This window comes from Podarcis erhardii (genome assembly GCF_964252035.2).
Source record: "Podarcis erhardii genome assembly, chromosome: 12".
Classification (NCBI taxonomy): Eukaryota; Metazoa; Chordata; class Lepidosauria; order Squamata; family Lacertidae; genus Podarcis; species Podarcis erhardii.
In genome coordinates this window covers 19265947-19284520 of record NC_138513.1, presented here as the reverse complement: position 1 = coordinate 19284520, position 18574 = coordinate 19265947, and the positions used below count along the sequence as shown (strand labels likewise).

At 38.5% G+C, this 18574-nt stretch overlaps 1 protein-coding gene across 5 annotated transcripts in view; it reads left to right on the top strand.

The window, feature by feature from the left end:
* Window positions 1-18574, top strand: part of MLLT10 (MLLT10 histone lysine methyltransferase DOT1L cofactor) — a 100818-nt gene that overhangs the window by 44216 nt on the left and 38028 nt on the right. For 3 of the 5 annotated variants that reach the window (XM_081881924.1, XM_081881925.1, XM_081881927.1), the window contains 3 exons: window positions 3740-3835; window positions 12265-12520; window positions 17001-17570. In XM_081881924.1, the coding sequence (XP_081738050.1) occupies window positions 3740-3835; window positions 12265-12520; window positions 17001-17570 (922 nt within the window). The remainder of the gene's footprint in view (window positions 1-3739; window positions 3836-12264; window positions 12521-17000; window positions 17571-18574) is intronic. The other 2 variants (XM_081881926.1, XM_081881928.1) reach the window with 1 other exon arrangement.

Sequence of the window (18574 nt, the reverse complement as noted above, 5' to 3'; positions counted from 1 at the left end):
TTTCTCCCACTAGTGTTTCTTAAATTAATGCTGATGGAATTTGAATTCTTGAGCACTGAAGCTGATATTGATATCTAATTCCTAGTTTATCATTTATATGTTGATGGAGCAAAACAAATCTGTTAATATTAACGGATTGCCTTCTGTCTTCCATATATGGTTTGGTTCACATGTAACACCAACAGCTGGAAATTATACCCATATGAGTTCTTCCCATGCTTTGGAGCTATGGGAAGAAGCCCTGTGCCCATCCACTTCCCCTCTTGGTCCATCCTCCATTGTGTATTCCACTTCAATTAGGATTGCAGTCCTCGTTTGCCAGTTTGGATGTAATGGCAAACTATGGTTTAATCAAACAAAGATGCAGAGTACCTGAGTACAGAGCTCATTCATGTACTGCCAAGATGTGATTTGGCATTACACATAAAGCAGCTCAATGTGTCTACCTCTTGTGCCTGTCCTCTAGTTTACTTTGAGCTTTTTTGAAAGTATTTACTTTTGATCTGTAATTTTGCAGGAAGCCAATCTAAGGCACTTCCCCACCTCTAAATTTGAGATGAATAAACTATGGGAATATATCATGCCAGCTGAATGCATACAGCATTGGGAGTATTTACTTCACTTTTAAATAAACTAAATGATTCATATAGACCATGCCGAGTTGTTTTCCTGTACAAACGTTATTGCTGAATTTGTAAATAAATGTGAAAATTCATTCATCCATGTTTAAAACATATTATTACGTAATGTTCAGTTTTTAAGATTGGGTAGTTGTAATCTTGGGTTATTGTGTTTATATTATAACCTGCATTATTCCCTTGATGTTGATTTGTTTATTGTTTTTATTGTCCTTATCAGGAAAGCAGGTTTACAGTCCGTTATATACTTTGTACCTCAGCATTCAGCTAGACATTTGTGCCATTTTTAGTAGTACTTTAGGTACTATTTTCTCAGCAGAAAGAAAGCCAATCTGCCAAATATTATTTTGAATATAGATCTTTTATAGAATTATCATTGCCCACTGCACTACCTACTTTCATAGCTAGTTCTTCTGGTTATATCAAAGTGCATCCAGTTCAGGATTTGGTTTAGATACTGAATTCTATCAATAAATGTTTCCACAGTTGGCATAATTCTTCTGCATGTAGTAAAGATATATCACATCTTACTCCTCTGAGCTTGCAGAATGAATACCTTTATTTTTAGTTAGTTACTATGACTTTTTAATGTCCAAATGGTAGTTGGTAATGTGTTTTTTGGACAAAGAAGGGGGAGTAAAGCTTTCCCTCAGTTTTAAATAAAATAATGATTTCAAACTGTATAACAGTACAATCCTATACATGTCTACTCACAATTAATGGAGTATCATGGAGTTCAGCTCCAGAGTAAATGTGTATAGGATAGCACCACTGCAGTCTATTTGTTTAAAAATAACTGATGATAATTTGCAATGTTTTACTAAAGTGTAGCACAGCAACAGATGCTTTTAGCCTTTCTGCAGATCATGCTGGCAATCCTTTAACAATCGTTAAGAAATTGGAAGCAAATTGTTTGGCTGCAGCAACAAAATATATACTCTATGAAAACTTGCTCTGGTCTCTTAACTAAGCTTAAGAAAGTGCTGCTTGCTGATTCTGTCTGGATTGGTGATTTATATTAGTTGTTTTTAAAGTATTTTTTAAGATGCCAACTCAGTTTTAAGAAATATTAATTAAGGCTGTATGAATTTACCTGAGAGTACGCCTATGGTATGTAAATAATATTACACAAGCGAATGTAATAAATATGAAAACAGAAAAGTACATTTTTTAAAAAGGATATTTCTAAGGAAAACTATGATTTTTAAAAAGTTTTTTTACAGCAACAGAACAAATAAATACAAAAAAATGAGAGAGCATAGGCATAAATATTTAGATTTCATTCTGCAGCTACTGTTAATTCTGTCAGATACTATGCTCATGTACCTGTTTTTTTGGGGGGAGGGGGGCATTCATATATCAAAACAAGATTGCCCAATTGAGATTATGCTCTCTTTGCCTTTCCTCTAAATAAAGCTACCCATCTCTATCTCCTCTAATACATCCACTATTACACTGTTTCCTGGTGATGGCTATCTGGTAGGGTGACAGAGTGCAGAGTAGCAAGTGAGGGGGTTTTCCGTAGCTAATGGTGCTGGCATCCCTCTTGTGGCTCATTGAACTGCTTCAGAGGAAGGAAGAACCATTTGCAATGGTATAAAGGGACAGAGTGGTTTGGTTGCTGCTGGAACAGCAGAGACAGGGTTAGCTTCTCATCTCTTGCTTGGGGCTGCTGCTTCACCTTCCACTTGGTGCCCCTGACCTCCAGACAAGAAGAGCTGAGGATGGAAGAGCTATCATACTCCCTGTGATGCCTTCTTCACCCACTTCTCACTCACTCTTGCCCAGGTGGGAAAACAAGTAATGACTGACACCCGCCCCCTTCCTTGGCTCTTTTGCACAAGCTTTGCTCTGCTAAGGGATGGAAAGAAAAAGGGGGAAAATTCAGGATTTATATTACTCCTAGGTGGCTTTTGCATACCATCTGCAGTAGAGATTGGCTCAAAAGTTAGGGACTTTGTAAAGAGGCACAGGAGTGATTAAAACTGCAAATGAAAATTGTTGGAACACGTATAGTTTATACGTGCATATATATATTGTTGGTTTTTTTATTTTGGTTGCAATAGCTGCTGAAGTTTTGTGGTCACTCTTATTGGTTGAATGATATTTTGATTATTAAACTTGTACATTTCAACAGCAAACATTTTTTTTAGAAGGATTTCATCCAGAACCTTAAAAAAGATTGCATTCCTATGTCCATGTTTTTCAGATACTTTATTGAATGATATAATTTATTGCCTTTCCAGCAAAAAATGGCTCAAAAAGTATATAAATGCAAAATTTATAAAGGCAGATTATGCCAAAATGCTCATTTTGCCAGTGACAAGTACCATCTCTCTGGCAAGTGGATTCTCTGCAAATATGAAGGAGGAGAGGGTGTTTCGTTTTGTTTCCCTCTGTAAAATCATAGTGAAGGAAAACAGACACATCCCACTTCCCCACTTCCTAACTACAAGCATTGGGGAAGAAGTAATATCCATGCTGCTGCTTGCATTCTCTGAAGACCTGCAGGAGGTAGAATAAACTATTGACCCTCTCCCAAGTTCGCTGAACATACTACAGAAGTTGGAGCTAGGTGGATGGTGGCAACCACAAATGAAAGATGGCTAGCAAGCCAAGCAAAAGATGTGTGGATATCTGTTTTATGATGTGATGTAAAATCATGTTTTTAGGAGAAATGGACAACATTAATTTTTTTATATCTTCTTTATTAACAATACTACTTTGCATTTATTACACTACAATAAAACAATAATAGTTTCTTATACATCAGAAACACTGAGGGCTGTATCCAACAGAGTTGTCTTGTTGGTGCAAGAACTTTCCCCCCTCTCCTCCCCCAGCCCAGATATCTTCTGGAGTTTCCCCACAACTCTCCAGAGCAATTTTTTGGGTGTGTCTGTGTGTGTGTGCTGGGAACACTGAGGAGAGGGAAGGTCAGGTTCCAATGCAGAAGTCTTTATGTGAATGAGATGACTTCTGTTGGATTACAACCCTTTATTAATTTTTAGTAGCAGCTCATATTAACGCAATTTAAATGACAAAAAATCATTTTGCATAAACCTGATGTTGCATTTTATTTTGCTTTCATGCTTTGTTAGAAATATAAAGAAAAGGATAAACATAAACAAAAACACAAGAAGCAATCAGAATCCTCACCGTCTCTGGTTCCTTCTCTAACAGTAACTACAGAGAAAGTAAGTGAGCTTTTCCTACATCTTCTTTAGAATGACATTTATATTCTTGGTGTATGTTTTATGGAGTGAGGAATTCTGCTGTTCCTAAATTGCTTATCACAGAGAACCCCCTATTGATGACTAGCAGTCCTTCTGATCAAACAGCTGTGCTATTAGGTATTTGTAATATGACAAACTTGATTTTTGAAATGTATCTGTTTTCTAAAAAATGGGATACCATTGATTCTATATTACTATTCTGCTAAAGTACTCTGATGCTTACATAAATAAATATAGTAGAATAGCCTCAATTATTTTAAAAGTTTCATATTCTCATTTGTAATCTATACTATAGTTTTCCAGTAAATATCATGGTTTGGATGTTAGAGGAAATTCTGGTTTAACAAACCCTGGAGTACCATGTATATAATACAGTACATGTATAGTACAGCATAGTCAGTTGAAACCTTCACAACTGAATCAGTTAAAATACATTAAACAATATTTCCAAGTAATTTGTTCAGTTCGCTCGTTCACTTATGCAGTATTAGAGAAACAGTAAGAGTTGGGCAGTAAATCCGTCCGAGGGAGGAGGCAGCAGACACCACTGTCTCCACAGGCATTAACCGCCTTGTGACCGCCTTGTGAACCCACCCAGTCAGTCCCTTCTGACTAGATCTCACAGGCCATGTTGGGCAAGGGACAAGATAACATGTTTTTGGCTTGACCCTTTCAACCTTCCTACCCACGTTCTCAGGCTGCAATAACTCAAACTGATCTCACACAAAAATAACCAGATGGGTGTTCTAGACACCTCTACAGCAAAAAGAAACAAAGGAGAGTAGGAAGTATGGTCTCAAACCCAAAAGTCATTGGGAGTTTTCTAACTAATTTCTGTTAAGAGAAGACCCACTGAAATCAATGTTAATTGGTCTACTGTACATATGACTAACACTGGATACAACTCACAGATTATTGGACTCAAATCACTGCATTTCTGGGCTATATTTTTGATGCTGTAGAGTTCCTGTCCTTAGTCTACTTATGTGAGCTCGTAACACATCTTCTGCTTTGGCAGACATTTTATCCAGTAGGCTAAGTATCATTTTGGTTATTGTACCCACCCCCTCTTTGCTAAAAGAGGTGTACAGTACTGTCTCCATAACCTAGTGATCTTTAGGCAAAGATGATATCTAAAATAATTTTTTGCTTCCAGATTTTTTAAAAATAAAATCTTTGCAAGAAAATCAGCAGAAATATTGGCATTTGGGCATTGTTTTGTATGTCAAAATGTGTTCATATCTCTCACCTGAGGATCTTGTTTCTATGCAAGTTATGTGACTTACATATAAAAGGAACATTAAGAGATTTTTTTTTCTTTGGTGCTTTAGGTCATATGGAGCTCCTATCTTTTGAAGGTTTCTTATGTAGGTAGTAGGCTTAAATTTATGTTTCTGTTCACAAAATGTGTTTTGAAATGTGTTTCAAAATGGCTGTGGAGTTAGCTTTCTGATTCCAACACCATGTTGTTTGAACAAATCTGTAATATAAGCAGAAGTATAACTGGAAATTATACCCATATGAGTGTTTCCTAATGATACCCAAGGGGAAGATTCAGATACTTCTCTCTCAAGTGGTGTAGAGAAAATAGATTAAAACATTGGGTACTATTTCCCCCACTTTTTCATAAGTGTTCATCAAACTAGTCTGTGATGCTAGTCTGTAATGCAGTCACCTGACTATCTTAATCACCAGTATTTTCTCTCTTCATGGCCTTGTCCTTTTAGAAAGAAAGACCTAGCATTCCTCATGTCAAAGCAGCAAGTTCTGACACTGACCTTCCTTTTGTAACTGAAAATTCCTAAGTTTTAGAATCTCTTGCTGGATGACAGTTCTATAATTTATGTAGATGGGATTCCAGTATTCAAATGTGAATGCACTTACACAGTTGCGTGTTCTTTGCATTTCTCCCTACCAATTGGTTAAAAAATGTTTCTGGAGAGATAATAGCCAATTCAGAGACTCTCAAACACTCCACTGTTTTACAAGTACCTTGGTAATGGTTTAATAAAATGGCACTATTTTCTTTAGTTCTACATACAGCTGATGGTTTCACTTTTAATATACTATAGTATATTAGCAGCAGCAGCAAAAAAATAAATAAAATAAGAAGTAGTGTTTGGTATTTGACACCATAGAGAGAGAAAAATAGAATCAAGCAAAGATATTTGGGCTTATGGGGTAGCTCAGCACTGTGGTAGTTATTAGCATAGTATGAAGGGCAAACTACTGGATCACATTCCATAATGCAAGAATTAAAATATACTGAACTATAACCACTACGAGCATGTTTGGTAGAGACTTTTAACCAGGGATACAAGTTCTGTTCTGGAATTGCATCTTGAAGCTGGGCAAGTTACGTGTAGGGTGCTTTCATTGGATGAATCTTGTTCCTTTATTTTAAAGAACTGTTTAGGATGGGAGTAATTGGGATTGGGACCATGGCACAGGAGGAGAGGAGTTAATGCTTCTCCCATCATGGTCCTGACAAAAATGTTGTCCCTGAAGCTGATGCTTGTCCCAATGGGGAGCCTGTTCTTGACACCAATGACAGCCTTAGGTGGAGGAGTTGTTGGGCGAGAAGGTCAACCACTCTTTGCGGCATGCTGAGGTCCCCATCTTTATCCCAGCCTCCACCCCAGCCAGCTGTTGCATCAAATAAAATAACTATACATGTTAATTGCAATATTTGCTTGTTGGCTTTTTCTCCTGAAAAAGGTGGAATATGGATGAGAAAATGCAATACAGTCATACCTTGGGTTACAGATGCTTCAGGTTGTGTTTTTTCGGGTTATGGACAGCCGAAACCCGGAAGTACTGGAATGGGTCTTGGTTTCGATGGTCGCACATGCGCAGAAGCGCTAGATTGTGCTTTGTGCATGCACAGAAGTGCTGAATCGCAACCTGCGCATGCGCAGATGTGCTGCTGTGGGTTGCGAATGCTGTGGGTGTTGAACGTGCATCCCACATGGATCACGTTCGCAACCCGAGCGTCCACTGTACTTCATTTGGGAATAATGAAGATGCTGGTGTTGTTGTTTAGTCGTTTAGTTGTGTCCAACTCTTCGTGACCCCATGGACCAGAGCACGCCAGGCACTCCTGTCTTCCACTGCCTCCCGCAGTTTGGTCAAACTCATGTTTATAGCTTCGAGAACACTGTCCATCCATCTCGTCCTCTGTTATCCCCTTCTCCTTGTTCCCTCCATCTTTCCCAACATCAGGGTCTTTTCCAGGGAGTCTTCTCTTCTCATGAGGTGGCCAAAGTATTGGAACCTCACCTTCAGGATCTGTCCTTCCAGTGAGCACTCAGGGCTGATTTCCTTAAGAATGGATAGGTTTGATCTTCTTGCAGTCCATGGGACTCTCAAGAGTCTCCTCCAGCACCATAATTCAAAGGAGGATAAATAATATCTAATGAAATGGCCAGATTCTTAAAATGTCCTAGGAAAGTGTCTGAGAAAGATGATTTGTAATTAGAAAGGCACTTTCTAGGTTTCAGCTAGGTTTCAGTCAGTAAGCACCCCATCCCCATTCCGCCCCCTGTTCTGGAATGCTAAGCTTTAATTTGTCATTTCTGAGGCTTCATGGAATTTTGCCACAATTTATTAGCTTTTTAAACCTATTATAAAATAGAAGTTGGTTTATAATTAGTCACAACTGAATCTGCTTACCTCACAAGACACCTAGAATAAACAATGGCTTGCCTGTTTGACGTTCAGATGGTCCACAACTTTTTTTAAAAAAAGATAGATACTCAGAATAAAAACAAAATGCAATACAAAACTAGAGTAAGACAGGCAATAAAAATAATGCCAGCAATTAAATGCAGCAGATTAAAACAGTCTTTAAAAGGTCTGGGAGAACATAAAGACATTTTCCTGGCTCCAAAGGATAGCAAAATAGCCACAGGTGAGCCTGTCTGAGGAGACATGGCATCCTTGCTGTAAAAGGCCTCTGGTTTCCCATTAGCCTCACCACATATGTCAAGGGCATCTAAAAGCATCATTTGATGTAGTGAGGTTTGATGTAGGAACATGCATTTGTTCAGCTACCCTGATTCTAAGCAATGTATAATGTACAACGTCTTCAAATACTTGTTGGCATCCGTCTGTCTTGAGAGACAATGGAGTGCATCTCCAGGAGCAAAGTCAAACTGCTGAAGAAGCACAGCACCTGCTGTGTTGGTAACTCAGAACTGCTGCCTCCTGTGTTATGTTTGCTGCCTTAGAATCACAGAAGTGACCTCCCCGAGGCGCAAGCCTGAGCAGTATGTATTGAGGTCTTGGGCTGCCCAAACGACAATACCCCCCCCCCCGCCTCGCTGATGTATTGCTCTGCTTTCCTTTGGACTACGTTTGGCACCAGCTTGGCTGTAGGAATTTCTGGAAGGAAGCGTACAAGGTGCCATTGAACCGTCTTAGGGATTCTACTTCGGATTGGTGTAGGGTTTACTCCTGAGCCTTTTTGTCTGCCAAAGATGTTCTGCAAGGCAGTGGATGTCTAGGATCAGAATTTTCCTTCTTTTTGATGGGCTACCCTCCCAGAGAAGTCCCACCTGCCCCTCACTTCCCTCTACAGCTCATGCAGAAACTGCTTTCTTGACTGTTGGACCTACTATTGGTCTCATCCGCTCAATTTGCCGGAGCCTGTCTTTGCATGCAGGGGAAGTCAGTAACTCAGCAAGGGTTTGAAACCCATGAGCTACCCTCACCTGGTTTAACCGACCAGTCAAAGCTGTTCCTGGGGTGCAGCTGCTATCGCATGCTGACAGCTTCTAGGAGTACTGAATATGTTTGTAGAAAAATGTGCGTTAAGTGTGAACAGCACCTGAGAAAACTGGCCAGAGCTAATCTTTTACGTGAAAGTTTATATTGCATTTCCAAAGTACATAACAAAATGTCACCCTTTTGAATTATACTGATTACTCTTTGTTGGTATTTATCACTTCTAAATTTGCTCTTGGATTCAGCTGGGTTTCATTTGGTTTAAAGAAAACATTCCCTTTATTTTATGGGATGAATGCTGATACATATAGAATTAAAATGGCACCTCACCCACCCACCCGAGAGGAAGCAGAAAACACAGGGGAACTCAGGTTTGCAGAAGTACAGCATTAGAAATAAAAATAAAAGGGGACCAAGATCAGGAAATGGATTGTGTATACCTGTGCACAACCATTTTCTGTCCTGACAGTTGCAGGAGGTGGGGAAGGAGAAGTATAGGCAGTAGTTCCACTGCCATCCGTACTCATTTGGGAGGCCAGACTTACAACAACAGCTGCCACTGGAACTGTGCAAGCTATGAATGTCCTTCATTCTTCCTGTAACACACTTGCCTGTCCCAGATTTGAAAGCAGATAGAGGAATGATGGAAATCCCTAAGGTGGGGCTTCTGGCATCTCCCTTAGAAATGAGACTGACTCTAGGTTGAGAAGGAGAGTGTGTCAGCACAGCAGGCTGCTAAAAGAAATAGGAGGCCTCTATCTCTGCCCAGTTAGAGCAAAAGATCATGGGTGGAGGCCTGATGATACCCTGTGGGAATTCCTCTGGGTGTTGCACCCATGGAACTGGAGAAACTCATACTTAATGTAAAATGCAGTAACTTTGATGAAGTTTAATCATCAGGTGTTAAGTTTAACATGGCTTCTACATGGTTTAATTTTATTAATTGCCCAAAGGGAAATGAGGACCTCAAATAAGTTCCAACATGGTACAAGTTTCTGAATAAAGCTTTCTTTCATTTGTCACTCATGAACATGCAACACCTTTGACCCTGTGGAAATACTAGAAAAAATAAATTTTCTCTATTATGTCTTTATTATATTGTATATGGCCACTTGCTACCTGTTTCACTAGGACTGCACAATATTTTTCTCAGGGGTATATTTTTAAAAACTTAATTAAAGATTCATATTTGGTGTTTTTCCAGATTGTGTGAAGTAAATTCGAATATATTTGGCCTTCATATTTAAGCAGTGATTTAATTTAATCAATATGTGAAATATGTTTATATTATTTGTGGAATGCTCTCCTCAGGGAGGTTCACCTGGTGCCATCATTACATGTCTTAGGCGCTAGGCAAAAACGTTTCTCTTCATCCAGGTGTTTGGCTGATTAACATTCTATGGCTTTTTAAATGTGTTTGTGGTTATTGGTTTGTTTTTGTTTTATTATGTATTTTGCATTCTCATTTTGTATTTTAATGTTGTGAACTGCACTGGAATCTTCAGATGGAGAGTGGTATACAAATTTAAACAACAACAACTTTAAGTGGACAAAGTCCTTGTTGACACTTAATGAAGTGAAACCATACTGCACTTGTTTCACTGGCTTACGTCTGCCATTTTGAAAAAAATGTTTGAAGCATTTCCAAAAATGGCTTTTACAAAAAACAAACCCCAACCCCCAAACCCCATAGGAATTCTGTTGCAGAATTAGGGGTGCAATCCAGCCAGATTTAAGCACTTCAATTGAACTTCAATTAGAGAGCATTAAGGAGATGTTCAAATCTTTTCCATTAAAATGAATGAAACCTAAGTTTCGAATGGTTGGCTGAATTGTGTTCTGTTTCGGTTTTTTAAAAAAACAAATGTTTGGCAAGAATTCATAGGGCTGTGAATGGTGTTTCATGCAAACACACATTTTCTTTTCTTTAAAAAAGGCCTGATTTGTACTGCAGCACCTGCTGTCCCTTAAAAAAAAATTGTACTTGAGAGTTGGGGAAGCCTTCTTGAGCAGGAGTTGATATGGTTCAAGGGTGTGCAGCTAGAAGGGAAAATATGCAATCCATTTGTGCATATATGGAAGTATTTTAGGCATGTGGGTTAAACCACAGAGCCTAGGATTTGCCGATCAGAAGGCCGGCAGTTCGAAACCCTGCGACAGGGTGAGCTCCCATTGCTCGGTCCCTGCTGCTGCCAACCTAGCAGTTTGAAAGCACGTCAAAGTGCAAGTAGATGAATAGGTACCGCTCCGGTGGGAAGGTAAACGGCGTTTCCATGCGCTACTCTGGTTCACCAGAAGCGGCTTAGGCATGCTGGCCACATGACCCGGAAGCTGTACGCCGGCTCCCTCGGCCAATAAAGTGAGATGAGCGCCGCAACCCCAGAGTCGGTCACAACTGGACCTAATGGTCAGGGGTCCCTTTACCTTTACCTTTAGCTATAGAGCTCTATAGATCCTGGCCCATAACTACTAAATTTTTACCAGTAGAAAATCAGCTTGTCTCTGCATTAGTCTTTGATATTTCACCAGCAGTTCTATACCTTCTTATCTGGAACTAAGTTCTTGAAACTCTTAGGGAACTTCTGAATAGGCATCCATAGAATTGCACTGTTAGCACTATGATGTTTGAGATAAGCAACAACAATTTTTTATTTTAATTTTTATTGAACAACAAAGACAGACAGTACACATGAAGAGAAAACCAAACATTAACAACAAAATCATATAAGTTAAAGGCAAGGAGTTTCATAATAAAGTCAAAAGAAAAATCAGGAGTGAATGAAATGGATACAGTTATGAAAGGGTTGTAAAACACAGCTTAAATTGTACAATGAAGGAAATAGGAAAAAAGAAAAAGGTACTGCCTGTTTATGGACTGCCAAATAAATTTTTTTTGAAGGGTTTTGAATTTTGTATGATAAGCTTGTGTCTTACAAAAATATTTTCTCCAGTTAATTTAAGATTTAGTTACTAATTTTTAAATGACAAGCAGCACTGCAGACAAAAATCCATACATGTGTTAATGAATAATGTATAAGTATTGGTGTAAATTTATTGTACTTCATCATATTGTATTTTCTTTTATACATTGTACAGAAAATTAAAAATTACCTTTCAAATTACAATAGTCTGAACAACCTAAAGGAAAAAAGCTATCTTACAAAAGCTTATATCTGCAAATCTGAGGCAATAAAGATTAACTTACACAATAACCTGTTGTTACATGTTGCAAAAGCATGCATTTCAGCAGGAACTAGTGTTTGGAAAAATAGCTGACATTTTTTGTATTTAATAAATAGAAGTATCATGATTAAGTGTAAGGGGAGGCCAGTATGTGCACTTCTACTAATTGCTGCAATCTGATGCTTGCAAAACTGACAGCTGATACAGTATCTTGCTGATATATTAGTAAGTGTATTTTGTTCTTTATAGTTCCCTGTCAGTTTAATATTTTTTTTTTTAAACCCACCTTTAAAGTGCTCAGTTATTTTAAGTGGCAACTTTATAACATAGTTAGCTTTAACTTTCTCTATGCTGTTTTAGAATGTTGGGACACATCTATGTTTCTGAATTGAAACAACATTGTGTGTCTTTTGGAGTACAGTTAATTTATTGTGGTCTAACTGTCTCTCTCAACTTCCTCTTTCCCACTTCAATACTGTTAGACTTACACAAGCACTACCAACAACTCTATGGCAGGCTCCTTGAAGAGGCTGGAAGATACCGCAGCTCGCTTTACAAATGCAAATTTCCAGGAAGTGTCTGCACATGCTTCAAGTGGTAAAGATGTTTCAGAGGCCAGAGGTTCAGAGAGCAAAGGGAAGAAGTCTGCAGGTCATAATTCAGGTCAGAGGGGAAGAAAGCCTGGTGGTGGAAGGACTCCTGGAGCTCCGGTGTCAGCAGCTTGTACTTTTCAGCAAGGTATTATTCAAGAATACTGTATAACTTCCATGACTGCCAAGAATTAAATAGGTTAAAAACTTTGCAAATTTAGATGAACTTTTCTATGTATTATATTTGATCAATGCAACAACTGAATTGTATGCTAATTTAGTTGAGAGAAAATGTTTTGGGACAGCTAGCAGAAGTAATGCATCTTTTCTTGAAATAGATAAGTACTATTATTATGATTAGAATATTCCTTTCCAGGAATATTTTTATATCTATGAAATATAACCATCTGCGGGGATGAACCCTGTTTTTCCAGCTGAGACACAGGCAAATGATTTTGTATTCATACAGTCTTTCAGGTTGTGGATTACATTTAATCAATCACTACATTTCTTTAGTCAGCATGCAGTAACACTTTTTTTTAAAGCAAACTGTTCATACTACTTACTAAATAATGGACAGTCTACAATCAATGGTTGTTTAAATGGTGATATTTTAATATTTGACACCGTATTTAGCTCACTTCATTCTAGTTATCCTTTCCATATGTTATGATCCACTCTTTTTGCACACAGATACCCTACTGTAGTTATGGATTTCTTCTGCCACGACAGAAGAATCAGGCAACTATGATTAATACTAACCTCTGAACCATGTTTTTCAAAACCATGATTTCATATAATTGCTTGAAACCTAGCTGTAACATACAACTATCTATGGTTGTACTATAATAGAGGAGGGAATCTTTTGTGTAGGTGAGAATAAGCAATCCAGACTTGTTCTGATTTTCCAACTCATGGTGTGGAGGATCATCTGAATTAAGCCAAAGTCACCCTGGGTCTCTGCTGATGAACCTAAGAGTTCCAGGCCTATCACTCCCCATTCCCTCCTACGAGCAAACAGTTTTTGCAAACTTCCTGTGGTATTTCTTTCTGTTCCTCTTACTTTAGTTTTTGGGAGATGGGGGATAGCTCAGTCAGTAGAGCATGAGACTCAATCTCAGGCATGTGGGTTTGAGCCCTACGTTGGGCAAAAGATTCTTGCATTGCTGGGAGTTGGACTAGATGATCCTCGTGGTCCCTTCCAACTCTTCATTTCTACAGTTCTCCTTCCTCAATTTTCTGTGACGCTATAAAGTAGAAACAGCCCCTTCCATGCCTGTTTTTCCACCCCTGCAGTTATTCAGTATACCTGGGCTTTATTCCAGACAGCTGGTACAGGTGGGAAGCCAAAATACCTTGGCATCTCTTCCAGATTCAAAACAGCCTGTTTGAAAAGTAGTTGTTGCCTGTCCTGGGCTTGTGGGGAAAAGACAATAGATCAGACAGCAGATAACATGCTTGTAGAAGGTCCCAGTTTCCATCCCTGGTATCTCCAGTTACACAGGCTGTAGAGCTTGGGAAAGACCATCGCCAGATGCTGCTAGTTAGGGTGGACAATATTGGGTAGACAGTATTAGTCATGATGGACCAAATCATCTGGCTCTGTATAAGGCAGCTTTTCATAGATTCAAGTGGGCTAGAAAGATGAATACCAAGTGTGTGTTAACACATACAAAAATCTAATCCTTCCTAATGGATTTTGCTTATATTATCCACATTATATACAGGACATAAACTGCCTAGTATAAGATATAAATGCAAAACACATGCACATTTCCAGGGCAGTTCTATGCATGTTTACTCAAAAATAAGTCCCACTATGTTCAATATGACTTACTCCCAGGTAAGCATGCATAGGATAGTAACCTGAGTGTACTGAGATAAATATTGATATTTAAGTACAGTAAGAAATACTGTTTGTAATCATGCATAGCTCTCTAAATGAAATGTGAATGTCAGCTTCCTTTGGGGCAGTACGAACAATTTTTCTTCTTTATTCTTGTTACACTTGAGACTATTCCTTTAGATATTGAGCAGGATTACCTTGTGGTGATTTTCTGTTGTATTTTCTATAATATCTGTCCTCAACTTGCATAAACATTACACAGTATGGGAGCATGTTGGAATAAACACAAAAGGATTAGTGCTCAAACAAGGAAGAAATTAGACATGTAAGAAAAGCTGTCTTGGCCATTTTCCTCAGTATAGTGTCCTAATTTTCTCCTTCTGTTGAATGTCAACCTATATTTTAGAAGTGTATTGGGAACACTTGGCTTCAAATAGCAGTTACAGTGGTGCCCCACAAGACGAATGCCTCGCAAGACGGAAAACCCGCTAGACGGAAGGGTTTTCCGTTTTGGAGGTGCTTCGCAAAACGAATTTCCTATGGGCTTGCTTCGCAAGACGAAAATGTCTTGCGAGTTCCTGCGGGTTTTTTTCCACCCCCCCCCCTTTTAAGCCGCTAAGCCGCTTATCTGCTTATCCGCTAAGCCTAAAAGCCGCTAAAAGCCGCTAATAGCGCTAATCCGCTAAGCCGTCAATGGGCTTGCTTCGCAAGACGAAAACGGATTAATTTCGTCTTGCGAGGCACCACTGTATTTACTGGCAGGCTACTTTGCCATTGGGCTAGACAGTTATACCCACTTTCCCTGTTTCCCTCCATGCTACCTTAAATATAGGAGCTGGTAGGAAGCGAACAGGGATTAGAGGCTTCCCTCTCTTCTTAATGTACCTGATGTTCTCCTTATGATTCTCCTTTTGTGGGGAGGAGTTAGGAGGAAAAGATTGGAGTGCACCTCTGACAAGTGTGTGTCTTAAGTCATTTATGCACTACTTCTTCTTCTTCTTCTTCTTCTTCTTCTTCTTCTTCTTCTTCTTTTCTTTTCTTTTTATTCTTATTCAATTTATACCCCACCTTTCTTTCATCAAGGTGGTATGGATAGTTTCCCCCTTTCGCGTTTTATCCTTGCAACAATTGTTGAGTTTCTGGGGTGTGGGTGTGCCTCCTAGTGCAGCACTCTACATCACACTAGTTGTCAACCTAACTTATCTTTCCTTTATATGAAGCTGTTTCATGACACCTAAAAGGGAGGGAATGGTTTGGCAGCTGTGAAATCATTTGCCACTCTCTTCTGTCATATAAAATATAATGCATTTCATCATGTTATTCAGAAACTTTATCTTATTGGCTGGCACCTGGAAGCTTTTTTAAAATTTGCATTAAGCTGTTCAGTCACATTATCTTCTGATTTTCTGTAGATTTTGCATTTTACTGTTGTTTTCAGAATCTGGTTTATCTTATTATTTTATTTTTGATTTGTGTATAATTGTATAGTGTAACATGTGCAGTTTTTTATGGTCCTGCCTTTTTACATTTTTGTCTTGGCCTAAGGCCCACCAGTTGCCAACCCCTTTTCGTCCAGCAAGGAATTACTGCATGCTGTAATTTTTGTTAGTCCAGCATCCTGTTCTCACAGTGGCCAGCTGGTCATGCTAATCATACCAAATTTAACTGTGCTTAATCTTAGCTACTTTGTTGCAAGAAACTATGGTTAAGAGTAACCACAGTTTAGAGTGGCAAACTCTAGTTAATCTACAATGCAGTCTAAAGTTTCTGAGCTCCTCATAGAGGGGGAAGGGAAAATTATATGAGATTGAGACTTGTTATTGTAATCCCTCAGTTGACTGTAAATTTCTGAGGAGCCAAGTAGGGACTTTGCAAGACCTGGCAGTCACTGATTGAGTCCCAGGATCACAGTTATAATGCTAAACTATGGTTTGTCATGACATCTGAACCATCCCTTTTCACTTTTTACAGTTATGTTCATCTGCCTCTGTACTGAAAGCATTTGAAATATATGCAAAGTATTTTAAAAGGCATTCAATACAATGCTCATGTTTATTGTAGGAATATTCTTTTCCTATTGGAAAGCTTTGTGATTAATTTTCAGTTATTTTGAGACTTATTTATTATGGTTTTGCTGAAACTGGTAGAACTAATAATTAGAAGCGAACATATTGGCCATGTTTGGATTACATTTTCTGAGAAATGTTTTGTTCATACAGATTTGCCTTGTGTGGAATTAGTCAGTGCCATCTAGAAAGGGCAAGTCAGAGTGATAGAAACAGGGATAAACTTAGGGCACACTGCCATCCCCCCATCCCCCCAGTTACCCTGACATCTTTTCTGCCCCAGGGCAGTTGTGGCTGAGAAATTATATTCTAGAGGATTTTCATTGGCACGATATCATAAAACAGTTTTATACAACAATTTGAACATTGGTGCAAAAGTTGAATTACAGAGTGATAAGAACCTCTACTTTGTGATTTACTTGGGCTTTATCCATTTTATTAGTGCAGTCTCAGTCATTACTGTCCAGGCCAATAAAGAGCTGAAAGAAATTAAGGTTGGCTGGGAATATGAGAACATAACATGTGCTGTAACTTTGCCACTTCCCTGCCCCTTTTAGATGGCACAAAGACCAGAGCAAAACTCTTATAGAACACAAACAGCAAAGCTGCTGTAACTTCTTGTTTGCCAACAAGATATATGTGCTAATTGTATTGCTATGCTTAAACATTTGCCCATTTATTTTATTTTTAACACCCTTTTTTGTCCTTTTCTGCAGGAAGTTTTTTGGGAACTCCTAGTAGTATAAAGTCATCTTCCGGAAGTTCAGTTCAGTCTCCCCAGGACTTTTTGAGTTTTACAGACTCGGATCTACGTAATGACAGCTATACTCATTCCCAGCAGACATTGTCGACCAAAGATGTACATAAAGGAGAGACTGGAAGCCAGGAAGGGGGTGTGAATTGTTTTACTTCCTTAATTGGTCTTCCTTCAACCTCAACTGTTGCCTCCCAGCCTAATATTTTTGACAGCTCACCTGGAGAGTTGGGTAATTCAAGCCTTACATCAACAGGATACAAGCGTGTTCAGTCCTCTGGGACAGAAGATGAAATTGTAAAGGAAAAGAAGCGGAAAGGAAATAAGCAGTGTAAACATGGGCCTGGTAGGCCAAAAGGAAATAAAAGTCAGGAGAATATTTCCCACCTATCGGTTTGTTCTGCCTCCCCAACATCATCTGTGGCATCTGCTGCAGGAAGTATAACCAGTTCTAATTTGCAAAAATCTCCAACGTTGCTTAGGAATGGAAGTCTACAAAGTCTCAGTGTTGGCTCCTCCCCTGTTGGTTCAGGTAGGCATATGTTTTACTTTAGAAAGCAAAAGTTTGAGTATATAATATAACATGGAACTTATGGTCTCAATGATCATATACATTCAGTCTAAGTTGATGCCCCCTAAACTGGCTATCTTGAAAACAGAAAAATTAACACACACCCCATCACACTATACACCTGTTTGGAATAATGACTAACAAAGATTGAACTTAAAATTCTTATAACTAGAAACAAACTGAGGTCTCATCCAATAATGCCTGTTAAGAAAATGTGTAATGACTTTCTTCACGAAGATCCCTGATAGACACATACAAAGATAATTGTTTTGTTCTGTAATGGCATTTGGCTTTGCTATTAAAGTTTTATTTAAAAAAATAAAATCAAAATTAAAGTTTTGCAAATAGTTGAAAAAGTAAAGGAGACATGTGCTTAGTTTTCTTCAGCATCCTTGAAAACTGTTTCTGCAGTCACCTTAACAGGGCTAGTGGGTGTCTGTTACAGGTCTCTTTTTCGGTGCTACTTATGTTTAGGCCACTAAAGACCCATTTCAAGAATTCCTAGGATTGAATACCTGAACTTGGCTTTGGATTGAGGGGTTTAGAATACCAGGTGCTGTGGGTTTTTTTTTTTAAGGTGTAGAATCCTTAGAAATGTTAGAATTTCAGTGCAAGACTATAAACTAGAAAGCCTTTATGGAGGCATGAAATAATTTCTTAACTGGATGGGTTTTAGGTATACTTTATAGAGGCACCACAAAAAGACATTTCCTACAGTTTGTATCCAAATATTTAATCAGTGGTGTTGGATGGAAAAATTCCCACAGTTATATTTTCCCATGGAACACTTTTCAGATTGAGGTATGCATTATTTTCTAAAATTAACTAGCAATGTAATTAATTTGACTATTTGGAGAACTTTTCAGATATTTAAACAGTAAGTAAAATTATTACGACTTTTTAATTTTTATTTAACCAGGTCAGACTTACTTGGTTCGGATACCCTTTGATTTAAGATAGATGAA